The 19674-nt window shown below is 45.7% G+C and overlaps 1 protein-coding gene across 1 annotated transcript in view; it reads left to right on the top strand.

The window, feature by feature from the left end:
- LOC8038984 (putative phosphoenolpyruvate synthase) overlaps positions 1-19674 on the top strand; it is a 104572-nt gene that overhangs the window by 19612 nt on the left and 65286 nt on the right. Inside the window, exons 4-12 of the mRNA XM_042290813.1 lie at positions 1823-1870; positions 3106-3219; positions 4125-4240; positions 6918-6970; positions 7147-7199; positions 8257-8372; positions 11704-11872; positions 15475-15533; positions 19328-19446. Of these exons, the coding sequence (XP_042146747.1) occupies positions 1823-1870; positions 3106-3219; positions 4125-4240; positions 6918-6970; positions 7147-7199; positions 8257-8372; positions 11704-11872; positions 15475-15533; positions 19328-19446 (847 nt within the window). The remainder of the gene's footprint in view (positions 1-1822; positions 1871-3105; positions 3220-4124; positions 4241-6917; positions 6971-7146; positions 7200-8256; positions 8373-11703; positions 11873-15474; positions 15534-19327; positions 19447-19674) is intronic.

Raw genomic sequence — 19674 nt, 5'->3', positions numbered from 1 at the left:
CACTGGTGTCATGCTAATCAGTTTAGCTATCGAGGCCGCGTTTTTCGGTGCATGATATTGATTGCCCTTCCGATAACTTACTATAAAAGGAAGACCGCGTATTGGTGCTCCAACTCCGGTTCGTTTACTTCCCCGCAAAACACTCGGGACGCCAATCAATGCAATCTACAGAAGGGGACTCGGCGAAGGACGGGGCTGAAATCATGTTTAGAAGTGAACATGTGATCTGCGCGGTGACACTGAGCACGATGTAGGATCTAAACATATCTTCAATTGCGTCATTCTTCGAGCTCCAGCAATTGCAGTTCTCAAGTAATATGCGTGAATCTAGACGCACTGATTTTTTTTAGAGCGTATTCACTTAAAAACTTCTAAGAATTGGATATGTCTATAGTTTCTTTTTCCTAATACTTTTGCTGAAGTTACAACTTGCCAATATGTTGTGGCCTAAATCTGCAACATATATTTATGTATTATACTTTTCGGGTGACCCCGAACGCTCATCTGGAAGGAAGTCAAGGCGGAGGGCAAGTTCGTCTGCTTGTTGCGCAGGAGTTGCAGTGACGTCAGAACGGCGAGCTTTGATTGGCTCCGACTGGAAGGATAGAGGGTATAGACTTTAATGTTAGCTGCCTTGAGGTCTGCCCAGGCAATCAGAGCCAATCAGAGCTCGGTGGTCTGACGTCACCGAAACGCCCTGCGCAAGAAGGTGTCCAGTTCCGGTGTCACGTGATATCGTGACTTGCGCTCCGCATAGGAATTTCGTCTTGTGCCGCGTTTATTTCGCTCCCACCCCGGAGATCTTCTGATGACCAGAAGGTCGCGGCCCACTTTTGACCACTCGACGAGGGATGCATTCGGCCGATGAAGTGTAGGAAGCGCCGCCACGTAAATGCGGTCGCGTCGCACGTGCTCGTCGCTGATAGAGACCTCAGCTTGCGACGGCGCCAATATTGTTGTGAACTTTGCACTTTAGAGGCATACGCACGTGATTATACGGACGGAGATACCTGTCAGAAAAACGCGTTCAACGCAGCCTTTTTTTTCTAAGATTTGAAATGTTTTTAGCGAAACTACCTAATGCAAAAAAGTTTCCCGTCTGCCATCCGTGCGTTTCCCCGCAAACTTTTAGAGGGAAATCGACGTCACGTTGCGTCATCACGTGACCTGACGCTATGGGACGCCAGGTCACGCCCCCCCGTGACGTCATGGTGTCCAGTTCCGGTGTCACGTGATATCGTGACTCGCGTGACCTTTAGTAGGTAAACCATTAATAGATATGTCCTTCACTCTTCGAAACGAGTGTATACTGTGCTCTAAGCAAATTTAAGCGATCGCTCCTCAAATCCTGCATTCCATGCATTTTGGAACTTTTAAGATAAAAATCGCCGTAAATATTTTTCCCGGGGAGCAACGGCCTCTAATCATGAAGCTGAAATTTATTCTCCAAACTTGGCACACCTTCGCCGATCTTCTGTACAAGAGCTCTCAATCGAAAGAGCGATAATAAAATATGACAGATAAAAGGAACGCAGTTTTCATACTGCTCTCATTGTATTTGTCTTTCTTTTGTTCACGTTAATTAGAGAGAGAAAGGGAGAGAAGAAGAACTAGAAAGAACAGCAGAGTAAGGCATACAAACTGGAAAAAAAAAAAAGTCGAGGGAACACACGCACTGCATTGGTCACGCAATGGATACATCATCTTGGCCAGGCAAATTTTTCTCGTTTCTGAAAGAAGCACGAGTGCACGATTTCGTGGCACTTTCGATGGCTCATTCTAGCCGCCTATTCGAAGAAAAATTTTTCTCCCCCTCTCGCAGGTGCACAACTCAAGGCGGCTTGTTGGTACACGTACAGTTGGGAGTAATGTAAGTACGATTTGGTCCTTTTTTTAAAATTTATAATGCTACTATAATTGTTAAGTATTTAGATAGGACACGCATGTTATAACTTGAACTTTATGAACTCTTCCCGAAAAAATAAAACTAGTTCGATATTTATATCGCAAGACACATTTTAATCAGAGCGAATTTGAAATTTCGGCACGTCGATTTAAAAGAGAATCACGTTCCAGAACCTCTCTTAGACACAGCGAGCTCCCCCAAAGGAATATTTTATTAAGTTCCTGGATGTATGTACGTCTCAAAATTCCCGAAAATCAAACGAGCGTAACGTTTACGTCATGAGTCTCATTTTGAGTGAGGGGCGAGCCCGAATTAGTAGCACGTCGCGAGACTCAAAATAAACCTAAATATAGCGCTTTTTTTTTTTTTTGGTGAGGGGGGGGGGGGGGGGGTGAAAGTGCGGTAGGTGTTGTAACATACGTTTTCAATGCAGGCACTTAGAAATGACTGTTTTGAAGTGAGAGGGTTGGTATTTAATAAAAGCTTACTTTACGCATAGAAGGAAAGAACACGGACAGCACTATTCGACTTTCAACACACGTGTGTTGAAAGTCAACAGATGTGCTGTCCTGAGGTCAGACGGAGCTCAGGTGGCAATGTGAGTGCGCTCCATCTAGGAGCTGCTGCGTCGATTCTCTGAGTCCGCCACTGTTTGGGTAGCCCAGTCTGAGCATGTATTGGACAGTAGTGATAGGTCCTTCAGCGTGTGGCGAGAACTCGCATCCAATCACACGCTTCGTGCTAAAAAAGAATGGCGGCCGCCAATCTTGCTTGATGGGGTTTTGCAAAAGGTCTTTGTTCAACATGCATCAGACCAGCTGCACCGGGGCAGCCACATCTGCGACACATTTGAAAGCACGTGCCCTGATAAACGTGATGATAGTTCATTAATAATAATAATAATAATAATAATAATATCTTTATTTTCCATCAAAGCGAAGGGGGGGGGGGGGGAACTGGAAAATGAGCTTGACGAGCTTATCGTCCCCAGAAATTATGCATTTAAAGGCCAAAAGGCGCTTGCTACTGTACGTACATTGCGCACAAACACTGTTTAAAATAAGGAAAACAAAACAGATCATTATGGTTTGCACGAATAAATGTTCCAAATTTCTGGTGCTATGTGCGAGATATGTTACCGTTTTTCTACATAAAGATGGTAAACAAACGTTGACACGTTGACGTCATCGCATGACCAGTTGCAACACGACGTCGAACCTCTTGGAGCACAGCGCCGACTTCGACGCCAACTTCGTGGCCCGCCAACTGGCTCGACAAAGCTGGGCCGAGGTCGGTGTTCCGAACGTCAACAGGTAAGGCCAAACGTATAAAGACAAATTAGCAGGCTCTGTAATTTTCTTTTTATCAGCTGCATTTTTTTTTAAAGTTTTAACTATATGTGGTACCTCGGAATCACCTCCGACTGTATCTTTGGGCTACACTGCCCGTGCGCCGAACTGTACCCATAACGATAGTAGTAGACGTCATATGGTTGGTTGTAGACGGCCAGGGAAGATGAGCGTCGTTCGTCTGACCACGTGACTTGTGTGCCAATTCAGTTTCCCGGCAAAATTTAGCGAGGTAATTGGTCACGCTACCTAAACGCCAGTTCCATTTTACCGCTAAATTGAGCGGAGAAATTAACGTCACCTGGCGTCAATTGTGCTCAGCAGATCCGGCTCTCCCCGCCGGTCTTTGCCAGCCATCTAGTTCATATAATAACCTAAAGGGCAAGGTCGCATGCATTGGGGCCGCTTGGGAACGGAGGCTCATAGACGCGGACATCGGCGGCAACAGTTGGCGCGGTCCCAATGGACGCGTATCGCTGCATGGAGTGGCGACGCCCTAATATGCGCAAAGAAGCAGCAAGACATCACCCGTAAGGTCCGTACCTTGTTCTTTCCTAGCTTGCTTTGAAAACACCGGAATCGCGCATTGCATAACCAGAAATAAAGTTGACAAGCTGGAACAACTTCAACTCGTGGCGCAAAACGAACACGCCTACGTAACCTTTCGTCTGCTTTCTTTCTCCGCTTTTCCGTCGCTCTCTTTCTCGTTCTTTCTCTCGGGACCTCCGATATGCCAGTGCCCAGGACTTGCCGCGTTCGATCTGTTCCCATTTTTACACCCCTGTTCTCAGCATGATCGAGTTTGCGTAATTGTTTCTACTCACACTAGTCCATAGTCAGTCCCTCTGACGGCCCCTCCCGCTCCCCAGGCTGCTGGACGAAGTGGACTGCTACATGCAGACCGTGTACTGCACGGGCTCCCTCCAAGTCGAGGGCCTCCAGCAGCGAGAGCTCTTCCTCTGGGGACTACGGATCAAAAGACAAGGTGCCGTCACCAACAACCTCCTTTTATTTCTTTATATTTTTTCTAAGCCGGCGTCACACCGGTTATACATCGTACAAAAGACAGGGTGTTCGCCTCAAACATGCTCTAAGAATGTTTGCTTCATGCTTACGTATGTTTCGAACATATCTAAAGACAGTTTTTTGTATGACCAACGTGCCTGAACGGTCATTTGATTAATAAACTCCCCTCAGCCAGTCTTTTGTGTGATATGTGTTAGCAAGGTGACCGTGGTATTAAACTTCAAAGAGACACGTCCCAAACAGTTTCAAACGTTGACTTTTTTTTTTACTGAATACGATTTTTAGCCATCACTTCACTCTCAAAAGGGGCCTTGTTTAGAGTTACCTATACGGAAGCGTAACCTTGCAGACGAAGCCGTTCGCCACATCTGTTGGGAGTTAATTGTCGAAATAGGCGGCCAGTATGAAGACGGGAGTAATTGTGCCATTTTGTATCTGTGTGTCGTAATACTGTGTGTGTTTTTGTAGGGAAGGAACTAAGTTAGTCCTAAACGGGCGTGTGGAATCTTTAACGTGCGCCACGCAGTGGTGATACATGACCGCACGCCGGTACGATGCTCATCCAGGGGCCCTAATCTGGACATTTGGCGAAAGAAGTCGGCGAGAAATCTCGCGGCTTATGATTGTCCGGCGCCAAGGTCCAGTGCGGCATTGACCAATCACACCTGCCACATTTCTTGCCGACTTTTTCGCCAAGTGTCCAGATTCGGCTCCCAGATCGAAACGAGCAGGGGTAGAGATTCCACCTAAGATCCCTCGGTTCTGCAGCGCGAGAGAGTACCTCGGCGTTTTAATTGCAACATGCTTTAATTTTGTTCCACCTTCGGCTACAACAGCAATATAGTCCTAATCATATATTTCAACCAAATCAAATCTCAAAGTTGTAAGCAGCTTTAGAGCGCTACACCCTAATTATTTTTGTCGTCGGTCCTCACTTTCGCATCGTGTCGTCACGGGAGTTTATCGGGCGCATAACTGCAGCTCTGTGACAGCCACTATCCTACTGTGGGCAGTATTCACTGGAGGCCATATTTGAGGGCGATGTATAGAGCGCATGCTCAGAACGAGCTTACATTAATAGGCTGCTGACAACGGCCATCTTGATAGTGCAGACTGCACAATGCAAAAGAACTGTGCAAGATCGCCGTCGGCACGCGCTCAGCGGTCGAGCACACTCCCTATCTTGTCAAATATTCGCAGTCAGCTGCAAACTCAGAATAGACTGATCTTTAGCCAGTTTGACTACGCCATTACATTCGCAATGCATCGAAGGAACTTTAGTTTTTCTGCTCGTGCGACAGCTCCGCTGGAACTCTGCGCGTGTGGTGCACAAGACGGCACGAGCCCTCGCATGCACGGCCGTCTAGCTCCTGTGCACTAAAGTTATGGCGGCGTCACGCATGCGTCGTGACGTGTTTGGGCACCGGATGCGATGACTCCAAGCTTCCACCGTGCTTTTTAAGCACACCATAGAACTTGTCATTCGTAAGTGATAAATGCTGTCACGGCAGCTTTCGGCCACGGGCGCGAATTCAAATATTCATCGACGGATTGATTGTTGACGAGCGCATACGTCCGAGTGACGCGCTCGGAACGTGTCGTTCATTTGTTGGACGTGTCATTTATTTAGTAACCGAAGCAAGCGACGCCGACAAAGTCGGTGATGCTCTGGCAGATATGCTCGTTACCAGGGTGTGAGCTGAATTCGGCTGACGTGCTTGGCCACCGTGGATGTATCACAGTAAAAAGGCGGAGAGCTTTCGAGGGAAAGTATAGGTACTAAATAGTGCGCTATATTTTCGAATTTTCGTACCGAAAAGCGGACTTTAGGCTTTCTACGCTCGTGCACTAAACGATTGGTAAAATCCCAATTTACCCCAGCCGAAAATTCATTTCATGGTTCCTTTAAGTATGGTGCCTGGAATACGTCTCCGACTGGTGTGTTTACTGCGTCCAAAAAGGTGGTCCCTCGATTTCTGCTTGGTGACGTCATAGAAGTGTAACGCTGTCGCCGGTCGCGATCCTAACGGTGTCCCAGCAACGGTGGCGAATATGGCGGACGCCTGTCCTGCCGCAGGTCGCTTTCCTGTGTGACAGTCCACGGAAGATCGGCAGTCAGAAGTTGGGACGCCGCGACGACAGCGCCACTCGCGTTCGCTCACGATCTTCGTCAGCATTTCTGCGCCCAACCGTCAGGATCGCGACATCCGACAGCACGACACTCCGGCTTGCGTGACGTTATTTGTTGCCACATCGGAACCACTTTTGATGCTCTGCTCGATGGCGACCAGAAGGCTATTATTGGAAAGGTCTATAATCTTCACGACGGAGCTTAAATAATTTAATAGACAAAAAAAAAAAAAAAGAACGAAAAGAAAAAAACAATGAAAGATGTGTCAAATACCGGGTGCAAGAAGTTGGCGGGTCTGCGCTCTCCGTTATGCTCGCGCCGGTTTATTTGTACTTCTAATAAATTCCCGAGGTTTGTTTGTATTCCGGGCTCCACTTTTCCTTTCCTTAAATGTGACACGTAGCTGACAAAATTTCTTCGTAGGTCATCTTAAAGGCAGGTAAGGTTCACTGGAGCTAACGCTGAATTGTGAAAAAAAAAAAAAATTGTTTATTGTTCGTTGCAGAAAATCTCCGGTTCCCTGTGGAGACACTCGGCGAAATGATGGGTCACACCAAGGTGGGATGAACGATAATTCGATGTGATGTCTGTTGTGTTTTCTCTTTCTCGTTTCCTTTTTTTGCGTGTGTGTAAGATGATTATATATATTTCAGAATTATTTGAAACATTTTGAAATATTTAAGGTGTTACTATAATTGTAATAAACGAAAAATGCATATTTCCTTCGTTTCCAGAGCGGCCTCTTGTTGTACTTGCGGGAGGTCAGGATCCATGGAGTCACGGAAAGGTATAATCGCAGTGCTTGAGCTCGAGTGCCACTACTACTATAGAAGGTATTCACTGGACGCCATATTCTGCTAAGACCGGCAGTCTTGATGGTGCTAAATGCACGCTCTAAAAGGACTGCGCAAGCTCGCCGTCAGCACGCGCTCAGCAGCAGCGCACACGGATATGGCCGCCAGTTGTATACACCCTATTGATCGAAGAGCGAACAATATCCCGCCCCTATCGCCGCGTGGTTTAAGTGGCAAACGGGGTAGATGTCTTTTTGCCGAATGACCGTTGGAACATGAGACCGCTTGCCTTTTCCGTTTGCTCGATTGATCAAAGAATTATCGGAGCTACTGATGTATATCCAGTGCATTGGGGAGCAGCGTAGAATACAGTCTGAGTAACTTTTGAGAGTGCTATCCAGAAATACCTGCGACTCTATATACTCCACACGTACAGCGTAAAAAAGCCGTAGTGCTGTCCTTTTCTTTTTTTTACGTCACTTTTTGGGGGTTTACGCTGACTGAACTAGGGTGCCTACATGTCTGTCTGTCTCAGGGTGAAGACATCCATTGTTGCCCTGAATGTGCCAGCGCGTAACGCTCTCGCGCACTCGGTGCGTGACTTGGGCGGTAAAATGGCATCTATCTATTAGCCAAAGCTACGCGCTCGAGCTGAGCGACACCGGATTGCCCGCACTTCAAAATGCATACAAAAACGATTGGGAGGAAAAATGGCTGAGATGTCACCACTCAAGCAAAAGCGCGTGTGTGTATGAAGGCACTCTAGACTGAACACGATTCCGCTGACGCAGCACCTTGAGCGGCTTGAGCGGCGTCGCCGCCGCGGCGTAATCGCACGCGTTGCATTATGCGACGTTTTTTCCCTTTAAAATTATCGGAAAAATTTCCCCGCTAAATTTAGCGGGTTAAGCTGTCCTCAACGTGACCTCAACAAAAATTCAACCTTTACTCCACAAGATTTTTCGATTACGGGTCTGGTAAGGAACTGCAGAAGCAGCACGTTCGGAAGCTGAGCCATAAAAGCTCGCGTGTACACCGTTTTCTTTCCAGTTATCAGCTCGGCATGGTGGGGCTGCCCTCTACTGAAGTGTACTGTCTGCATGACGTCACGCCCAAGATTATGCGTACTGGAACGACCTTTAACGAGGACTTTAGGCTGAGTTTCGGTGAGCACAGTGTGACTGATTTTCTTGACCTAAACTTTAAGAGGTTGACGACGAAGTTTCACCTGGGGATTTGGGTGGAAAACACCATCGGTCACTGAACCTACAAACCCGTGAGGATTGTGACTGCATTCTGTTAGCTCTATTTTTGAGCTCCGCCTCCAGTTGCACCACGTGAAACCGTACTGTTTAATCTTTAATTGAAGGGGTGTACAAAATATTCTTATCATACCACAGTACCCGAAGCTGAGCCCTATAGACCTTTGCATCGCTTATCGCCCGGGCGAAAAATGCTGAGTCACTGAGCTGTGGACGCATGAGCAGCGTCGGATATACCGCACAACGGAGCTACAGCGCATGCTCAGAAGGCGTTCCAGAACTTAGCAGACAGAGATGGCAGCGCACAGAAGACAATCTCTGCAGAGGTCTATATGCATCACTTTAAGAAATGTGGAGTGTCTACCTCCCCACAAAGCAGTTGGAGGTGCCACTCGCTCGAATCTACGAAGGAAAGTGAGAAAATAACGAGGCTTAACATAAAGCCTAATGAGCTCGGCATGATGTTTAATGACGTTCAGTGCCAAAACGTTTAATATAGACGCTTTGCAGCAGCTGTGCATGGACGCCGCCATAACTAACCTTCAGTTTTTTGTTTCCTCTTATTTCGTTTATTTCACTTCCTCATTACCATAGCAGGCCAGGTTATTTCCATATTAGATTCAACTGTGTTCTTTTCTAAAGCATTGGCCGTCAACCACCGTTTCAGTTGCTCGGCATCTCGGTAAGTCAAGAGAAGGTCAGCGATGGCGGCTGTAATTTTGCGCGTGTGTAAAGCGTCTATATGTATTATAAACATCCGATCAGCGTCATCTTAAGCCAATCTTTCTCCGTAGATTACAGCAATTGTTTCTCTCAAGTGCTTTGCGGGGACGTGGCTTAGTATGTTCACGCTTCTTGACTTGTGATTGGTTCCCTGGTGTTCGTATCGGCTAATGCAACAATCTGATTGGTTGCTGACTGGTAATAATATGCTCGCCACGTCGTGTGTTTCTTAAAGGAAAATAAAAAAAAAATCATTAAATTCGAAAAACAAAAATCTGCGAATTTTTTAGTGTAGACACACCTTAAAAATTATGTTCTTTCGATTTTTCTTGTTGGAGTGTCGTACGCAAATGAAAATGTCGATGTAGCCCTGCCCGTTGCGGCGCGTCAAGCGCGGGAGAGCGCGAAAACGAAGAGGGAAAACTAGCAAAAGTGACACTACCATACCGTAGCGTGGCGCCAGCGGGCTGCAGTAGCACGTAGTAGCACTTCAGCAGGACGCATCTCTTTTAAGTTTGCATGGGTCGAAAGAGCGCGTTTCGCACGGAAGCGCAAATACGTTTTTTTAAGCTCCAACTGTTTCCGTGCCATCATCGAAATAAGCTGCGTTTTCGACTCACCGATGAAGAGAATGTGCTACCAGCCGGCGCCGAAATAAATAATACAGCTGTACATGGTATTTTAAAATAAAGCTTCGACTCTAAAATCACCTGCAAAAACCAGGGACTCGACGTATCAACTAGAAACTTACCTCGAATACGTATTTTACTGGTCGGATTTACGCATTATTATTTCAAGTCCTGATTTGAAACACACACACACACACAAAAAAAAAAAAAAACGCCTATGCTTTTAAATTGACATGTTTTATCTTATTATTTCTTTTTTAAAGTAAGGACTTGAAGTTTTAATGTGCCAGTGGGTCTATCAACATACGTGGTCGAGGTAAGTTGTGTAAATGGGACTAGTGAAAATACGTATTCGAAATAAGCTTCAACTTTATACGTTGAGGGCTTATTTTTGAGTGTTTCAAAATAAAGTTATAAACTACGATTAATGGCCCTTCAAAAATCAGCGACTGAGCGTCTTAAGTTGAAACTTGCCTCGAATACATATTTTACTTGTCCCATTTTCACAATACAAATTGAAGCCTCTACTTCAATTACGAGACAAAACAAAAATCATCTTTTGGGGGCTTTTTTTTGTGCCTGGAATTAAGACTTCAAATTTTAATACGCAAATTCAACTAGTGTTTTCGAGGTAAGTTTTTATTTGATACGATCGAGTCCGTGATATTTGCGCACCATTTTAGAGTCGAAGCTTTATTAACAGATGTTGCAAGCGCGTGTATATTGCTCTGCGTAAATCATGGGCAGCACAGGTGTGCACGCGCTACAGGCAGGTCTAAGCGTAAGGTCGTATGGGTTCGCGCGTACTTATACTCTGTTTCATACTTAGTGTGCAACGCTGTCAAAGCTACTGGTGCGAGCATGGAGCTTGATCTCGTTGATCATTTCCACGCGTTTTCGCGCAAACAAAACCATAGATGAAGCCACGTGCTCGCGCCAGTGGCTTTGACAGTGTTGCACGCTAAGTATGAAACAGAGTATAACACAATTTACTCGTGCCATTTGGAAGCACCGCTAGCTCCCGCATAGGGGAAGCTACGCGCTCGCGAAGTTGTTATGTCCACAAGCAGTGCCACGGGCAACATTACATATGTATTGGTCGCTTTGATTTCTCCAGATTAGCTGAAACTTAGAAACTATACCTCCAAATTGAGATTTTTCGGGCGAATGGACAGCATGCCATAGGCAACAAACACCGTCGTCGCTTTGTCAGCTTTACTTTGTAACCGAGAATAACCTAAAGCCACGGTCATACTATTAATACATCATACAAAACACACTCTCTGAGTTGTGTTGCTTCCTTATATGGCAAACCTGTCACACTAATTAAAAAAAAAATATATTAGCAGTCCTGTGTGAACCCACAGTAGTCACAGCGAGAGCTGCGACATGTCAAGGCAAAGTCGTTGGGCATTGACGTCAGGTTCTGAAAAGCAGGCTTTGGACTTTCTACCCTCTTTCTTTTGACCCACTAATCAATATGCGATTAGTAAAATCACAATCTAAGTACATTTATCCCAGCCCAAAATTAATTTCACGGCATCTTTAAATGCGAGGACTGAATTCACGGGGCAAAAAAGCTATGTGCCGAAAAACTATAGGCAGTGGAGGAGGGGCGAGTACGCGCGCAGTCTAAGAAATGTCTGTGCGTCTACTTACCCGCAAAACACTAGAAGAGCCAATATCTGCGATCCACGAAATCAGCTCAGCGAATGATGAGGCCGAACTTCTGTTTAGACCTCAAAATTAGGTCTGCGCTGTGGCATTACGCAATGCGAACATCCCGCTTTGCATTGCGCATTGCCACAGCGCAGACGAATGCTTCAGCTTCGCTTTACGCAAGTGTCTGTAGGTGTCATAAGCCCGGTGGCGTTGATTGGCAGGACCCCTTTCGGACAAGTTTCGGTTCAGGGTTCAGGTGGACAGCGAGCTCCTGGACACACAACGCTTGCCCTCGGAGCGATTCGGGGAGCACGGCGAAGTGAAGCTGGAGCTCCGCCCGTTCCTCATGAACGACCACGGAGGCTGCCTCGTGTACCTCTCGTCGCCCTGGTGAGCCTGCTTCGATTATCGCTTTGTTAAAGGCAGCTTCACACATTTACGTTTGAGAGTAATCGAGTGCGTTGACATCCCTTGTAACCACTTACAACCGGAGAACAGTCAGAGTATTGGGTTCCTTTTACTTTCGCCGCCAACTCCGTAGCTTTGCAGTAATGCTGGAAGTATATTTTGAGGGCGATATTCTTATGACGTCACAGCCACATGACCTCGCCCGGAAATTTCAAGCAACCCACAACGAACACGCGAAACGTGACGTCACGCGTGGAATGAAAGTGATTGAAAAAACAACACATGTAATACGAATTAAAGGTCGCCGCATGTCTCAAATTATTTCACTCTATGAAGTAATACATCGGCCTTAAATAAAAATTTGAAGAAATTTATAGGCGGCATTCCAAACCACGACCCTTCGGTCGCGAGCAAGACACGCTGCAGACTAGGCCACGCAAGGCACGCTTGCACGGCTTCGGAACGACCCAGGATTCATATTTAGCTATCGCGTTGCACTATTAAAGGCGAAGCTTAAGCGTCCTCCAAGTTCTGCCAGTTCAGCCAATGGCAAAGGTGATCGGTGTGGGCGATCATTTCGGTGTGACGCGGGGCAGCATGGGGCAAGGCGGCGCAATTTTCGATCATCAGAAGAATGGAAGTGGGTTATTTGAACAAGAAGGAAAATGATTAGCCGCGCCCCTGATGGGCAGTCCACAAAATTGGTGAGTGGGCTGAACAAACCTCTTGCGCTGCACGTTGCGATACGGGTTCCCGAAGCGGTTGAAGGAAGTGTGATAACTGTGCCAACGCACTTTTAATTAGGGCTGGGAAATAATAATAATAATAATAATAATGTTTATTTTCCGTCAAAACACAAATGACGGAGGGAGACCGAGGAAAAAAGCTGCATCATGCAGCTTGACGGGCCCTCGGCCCCCCCCCCCCCCCTTACACATGGCAGCAGTGGCACAAGTAATCCAAAAAGAAAACCAAGAGAAAAGATAACAATTTCAGAGATAAGAACAGGACAATATTACAAAAAAGGTGCGACTATATATAAAAGGCAAACAAAATCAAAGCACATGCAAGCAAAGCATTATACAATTCAGCAAAAATTTAGTTTATGAAACATGACAACTAAGCAATCACATTTGGAAAAGAAAAAAAATGCTCGGAGATTTTTTACAGATGTTGTCGGAAGGTCAATGTTGTGAGTAACAAGAAAATTAAGCAGTCGAGGAAGTGCATACTTTAACATTTGTTCACCGTAGTTAGTTTTGCAAATAGGGAGCGTCCAAATTTCCGTGTTTCGAGTAGGATACGTTGCTACCCTTAGCGAGAGAGACGCCAATTCACTAAGGGCATGAAGATTTGTTTGTACTTCGGATTTATAGGTCATGCATAAACGATATTTATATAATCTATTTACAGGCATCAAATTTAAACGTTTAAAGAGAGGTTCGCTAGGGTGATCGTATGACACGTTACAAATACTTCGCAATATTTTCTTTTGTATCACAAGTATTTTGTTTAAATTTGTATTCGTAGTAGTACCCCAGACTAAGAAGGAATAATGAATGTGGGAGAGAAACAATGCATTATAAATAATTAATTTTACATTTGTGGGCAGAATATGGCGATGACGATACATTAAGCCTGCGACTCGTGACAATTTTACCGAAATATAATTTACGTGTTCATCCCAACTCATTCGATCCGTGAATATAACGCCAAGTGTCTTAAAACTAGATACAATCTCTATTTTGGTTCCATTTAAAACAATATCAGTAGTTATATAATCATTCTTACTTTTTGGGCGAAATAAAATTGCTTTTGTTTTGTTATCATTTATTTTTAAAGCATTACATTGACTCCAAGTAGCGAGGTCTTTCAACGTTTGATTTGCCTTTATTGCTAGTTCCTGACAGCAGTTACCGGTAAAAAATAAACTTGTATCATCAGCGTAAATTACGTATTTAACACTTTTATTAATATTGACAATATCGTTAACATATAAATTAAAAAGGAAGGGACCTAATATGCTTCCTTGTGGAACGCCAGATAGAATGGGTTTAATGTCAGATGAATAACCATTTATATGAACGTACTGTTTACGATGTGCAAGATAAGATGTTATGAGAGTTGATGCATGTCCACGAAATCCATACATTTGTAATTTTTTTAGTAGCAGACTGTGATTTAAGTGATCGAATGCTTTGCTGAAATCAATAAAAATACCAAGAGTCATTTTTTTTTTCTTCAAAGCTTTTCAAGATGTATTCTTTTTGCTCCAGGAGTGCCAATTCTGTGGAACGGTGTTTGCGAAACCCAAACTGTGATGGAGAGATTAAACCATGTTTATCTGCGAAATGTACCATACGCGAAAGTAGAATTTTTTCGAGGCCTTTTGAAAACACTGATAAAATTGAGATTGGCCTGTAGTTACCTATATCATTCTTGTCACCTTTTTCATAAAGAACGCTAACTTTCGCAATCTGCATTTTTTTGGGAAATACCCCATTGTACAAGCACAAATTAAAGATATACGTCAAACAGGGCGATATGAGATCTAAAACGTATTTTATCGGACCTATTTGTAACTCGTCAGCGTCGCAGCTGCTACTATTCTTTAGTAATAAAAATGCTTGTGTCACCTCATTATCAGTTACTGGCTGAAGAAAGATAGAGCCACTACTTCTGTGTTCGATATACGCGCAAGCATTTGTATCGGGATCATCTCTTGATAGGTTTACAAAATAATCATTGAAAGCGTCTGCTAGTGCTTGATCCGTTAGGTCCCTATCATTCAGGCGTATTTTTTGGATATGTTTCATGTTATGTGAACGATTTAGAACATTGGTAAGCTTTTTCCATGTGACGTCTGTCCTCATTGATGATGACAGACGTCACAAAAAAATCGATCGGTATTAACCTTCCGATGACTCGATTAATGCTTTAATCGCATATAAGTTTTTTTAACCGGTTAATCAACCCTTCAAGCCACTTGTGGTGAAGAAAAAAGGTCCGCTTCATTAGTTGACACTCATATTTTCATTTTAGGAGGCACCACCGTTGTTGTCTCGCACAGAAAAGTATTTAACATCGAGAGCGTAAAACATTCATCTTAAAATTGATTGCCCGTGTTTTGTTTTGTCGGTGGTATGCGTCAAGTTTTAACTGGCGAGAGAGAAAAGGAGGCTCGGAATATGCCAAACGAGACTACACAGCGTCATCGCGATGGCAATAAAAAAAAAAAAAAAAAAATGTCAAAAGGATAATGTGTAGTTTTTTTCACTTTTCAGACATTATGTCTGTAGGTCAATACCTCCGATTAATTGATTAATTAATCGATTAAAGAGTGACGATTTATACGGTTAAGTTTTTTTTTTAATCGGCGCCCAGCCCTATTTTTTATATAGTTAAGGACGTGAATACATTTCTGTTGTAATAGAACAAATCGCATCGCCAAGACCCAGAGAAACTTAATAACAATTAAGTATGCCTGTCACCAACAGCTTGAAATAATGCAGGGCGTGGCATTTCTTGAGTTGTCAGTTATTATAGAGCGTCGCTATGCATATTAAGTGCTTTCTTTTCCGCAGCCCCAGCGAACGCTACGCCAACCCCGTCCCGCCGACCATTGTTTTGAGGCCACAAAAAGGCAAGTGGAAAGTTTTATTGTTGTTTAAAACGTCACCGCACTCTCTGATCTCCTCCTCTCCTTCCGTTTCTCTCCGCACTAGACCCTTTAACAAATTCAGTGCCAACTGGCGTCTCAAATATAGACGCTTTCAGGCAGCTGTGCATGGGCGCCGCCATAACCGACCTTCAGTTTTTGTTCCCGCTTATTCCGTTCGCTTCACTTCATCATTACCACAGCAAGACAGGCTATTGCCATTTTAGATTCTACTGCGTTCTTCTCCCCAGCCAAGGCCTTTGTGGAGGCTCGACCACGCCCGCTTCAGTGGCTCGGCATCTCGGTAAGACAAGAGAAGGTCGGCTATGGCGGCTCAATCTGGCGCGCGCTGAAAGCGTCTATAAGTCTACGCATTTTAATCTTTCGTCTACGGTGGACGTACAAAAGTTAAGGTGTTCTTCGCTGTTGAGCTACTTATGTGTTTGTTTCAGTTTCGATTGTGTCAATATTCTCTGTATACGAGGCGCTTAGTTCAGTAAGGCCCTCGATAAAATTCATCACATGTTATGGTCATGTGTTATCTGGGGCATGCTGAAGCCCAGAATTCCTAGTATTTGTATGGCACCCCTCAAATGCGTAACGCATAGAACCTTAAGTCTCGTCACGGTGCCACCGAGCAGAAATACAGCGAGCTGACGTCCGGATTCTGCAGGCTCCGCATCCGTAGAGTGCCTCAGTGACAGACTTCAAAGTCTTTCTTCACCAGACATCAAAAAGCCGTCGTTAAAGCGATCATGAAATTAACTTTCCACTGGGATAAATTGGGATTTTACTAATTGCATATCGTTTAGTGTGCCAAAATCAAACTAGTGCACGAGCCAAGAAAGCATAAACCCTTGCTTTACGGTACGAAAACTTGAAAATATAACAAACTGTTTTTTACCTCCTTTTTTTTTTTTTTTTTGAACGTTTTTCGTCTTTTGACTGTTGCATCCTCGGTGTGTGAGCACGTCAGCCGAACGCAGCTCACGCATTGGTCACGAGCACTGCGTCACTCGGACGGCGCTCGTCAACAATCAATCCGTCGACGAATATTTCAATTCGCGTTCGTGGCCAATGAGACCGTGACAGCACTTATCCTCACTTCCAAATGACAAGTTATATGGTGTGCTTAAAAAGCACGATTTAAGCTTGGAGTCATCGCACCGGTGTGCAAGCACGTCACGGTCACCTGATTACTCATTTCGCTTCTCAGTTGACGATGAAAGCTAAGGAAGATGTTGAAAAATCATTTCATGGTCCCTTGAAAGGGGCTGTGCAACGACATTGGGCAGGAATGTTTCTCACTTTACATCAACTTACTGGTATTAGGGGTACCCAATAATACTCGAACGCAACGCCACTGACCAAGAAGCGTCTTAGACGCGATGGAATTCCAAGGATAAAAGAGGATTTTTTCTATCAGTCTTTCTTTCGCAAAACTTGATGACGGAGCTGTGGGGACAATGACAACAATGCGATCCCCAGGAGTGCGTCATCAATTTATGCGATCCCCGCTACGACGATATTTGAATGCTGCTTCTGCAGTGGGCACGAAGACAGCGTAGGCATTCGATTTAGGCTCGTGACAATCAATGCCTCGACATGCATTCGAGGTGGGATGTCGGGAACAGCGCAAGCACTGTGTTCTCGAATATGCGAAAATTATTTGGGACCCATATATAGTGGTGACATCTAAGCCATTTTTCCGTCCAATCAATTGTTTTTTTCTTCTTTTTTTTTATGAATAATGAAGTGCGCGCCATCCGGTGTCCCTCAGCTCGAGCGCGTAGCTTTGGACCATGCATCGACGCCATTTTACCGCCCAAGTCACGCACCGAGTGCGAGAGAACGTCACGCGCTGGTACATTCAGGGCAACAATAGATGTCTTCACCCTCAGACAGACAGACATGTAGGCACCCTATGCTGAATTAGAGTTCCTGCGTAGGGCTCCCTACGGGAGCGAGAGTGGCGTGTTTGTTTTCCGTGTGCCCCCGCGCCACTATTCGCCGAGATGGGATCACGTGAGGAGCAAAATCCATGTACCGTGCGCGAAAGCCACCGGCACGGCCGCTTGGAAACGTTGCAAGCGCCTCGGCGTATGTTCTCCTGCTTTTGCCTCCTCCTCCTTTCCTGTTTTCCAGGAAAGGAGAAGAAAGAGCGCGGCGCCGCTATTCGCCGAATTCAGTCACGTGAGCAGCAGAGTCCCATGTCGTGTAGGAAAGCCTGCGCTACGGGGATGAACGCGCATCTCTAGGCTGAAGGGTCCGAGCGCTCCGAGGGCCTCCGGCGAGCAGGTTTGGATTGGCGGTTTGGCAGCGCGAACTGGTTCCCGGTCAGATCTTTCCCCGTTTTCTGTCGCTCATGTCGAATGAAGTGAAATGCCGATTCGACTATAATGAAAATGACCACGACGACGACAACTCCAGTAGCGCAGCAAATGCAATTCGATGTATGCGCTACAACAGCCTATGCTTTAGTGACGCCCTCTCGTGCCGTCGACACGAAGTGCAGTGGCCATGAGCGTTCGCTGAGCTCACGCACTCCTCCTTTAGTTCACTTTAGTGTGACCCAGGATTTAGCATGTACAGATAGTATAAACGTAGATGGGGATAGTTGTCGAAGTGGCCAGGGTGAATTTCGGAAAGGGTCTATATTGCAAGCACCGCGTCTCGGCTTGTGGCTCGTGCGTGCAAGCACGTACGGCGTACGCGTGAAGGTACCTTTGACCGGCTTGTTATTCCACGTGCTCGCTTCCACGAGCAAAAAGATGGCGGCGGCCATATTGATGCCAAACTTTCACTGGCCCGAGCGCATAGCTTTTTGTTGCGTCTTATCTGCATGAGAGTGCGTGAAAATGATTCGCTCGGCGCACGCGGTGAACGCTTTCAAGTGTCTACACAACGCTGCCAAAATTATCGGCCTTGAGCGCAGCTTTATCTTGCGTCTTATCCGGAAAAGAGCGCATGCAAATAAATCGCTCGGCACATGCTTTGGCCGCGGTAGTGATCCTCTTTGTCTGGTTTTTAGCCTTCCGGGTTATCACTGTCGTGTAGACATACTATTCAGTCTCTGCGCGATTGTGAGGTTCGCTCAAGCTTGCAAGCATGTAAGCTCTCTTTCACCATCTCTACAAGCTACCTGTAAACGTCTTCTAAGTCACTGTTTGAGCATATGTGAGAACATGCGCTATCATCACTGAAATAACAACTTAACGAGAAAAAACAAGCAAAAAGAAATCAAGGTTCCTTTTTCATAAATAAAAAAAACTTGTTTTTTAGGCATTTGTTTAAAAGAAAATAACGTTAAATGGAAAGGATCGGCTCATTCGAGTGCTGTGCAATTTGATAATTCGAAGACAAACAAAAGCGATTTTAAGATATCCGGGACTCAGTCCCTTGATTTCCTAAGCCGTCAGCGGCTATAATTCAGAAGGCAGCAGGAAAACAGATAACCCGACAGTTGCCTACCAACTTGTTTTTGAGTGGAGGGGTAAACCATAGCCCCCCCACCCCCAGGACCGGGGGGTGGCGCCCTTGGTATCCCTTGGGCGCCGCCGGCTAGTGTTTGCCCTGCCCAATGGCGGCTGTTTCAGGGAGAGGGGGGGGGGGGGGGGGGCAAAACACATGCATTGCCCCCCCCCCCCCCCCCACTCTGAAAGCTGGGAGGGGGGGGGGGTAAGGCGCCCCTTTTTCCCCCCGGTTGCTACGCCCATGTAACCCGTCCCTAAACCGCAAGCCACCACCTGACCCCAGCGACGCTCTTTTCGTCACTGTAGCTTCCTGCCGTGATCCGGTGGTGAGCCTCGAGGCGGAGGCCTGTCTGGACCCGGGGCTCACGGGTGGAAAAGGAGCCTCTTTGGCTGCCCTCACGAAACTAAGCCGGAGCAAACCTCAGGTAATTAGTTTGTCGACGGGTCGCCGAAAACAGTTACACTCCGTGGTAATTTCGGACTAAACTTGTATACGTACACTGTGCAACACTGTTAACGCGAACAAGCGATCGCCATTCATTTTCCTCCTAAAATGTAACGGCTGCCATCAAATCTATAATGGTGAAGGAGAGTGCTCACTTAAAGGGATACACCACGGATAATATACCCGTGGTGTTCAAGGTAGGCTGAAT

This window comes from Ixodes scapularis, unplaced genomic scaffold (assembly GCF_016920785.2).
Source record: "Ixodes scapularis isolate PalLabHiFi unplaced genomic scaffold, ASM1692078v2 PGA_scaffold1__304_contigs__length_218370807, whole genome shotgun sequence".
Lineage (NCBI taxonomy): Eukaryota > Metazoa > Arthropoda > Arachnida > Ixodida > Ixodidae > Ixodes > Ixodes scapularis.
The sequence above is the reverse complement of the archived record's forward strand: the minus strand, read 5'-3'. Positions and strand labels throughout refer to the sequence as shown.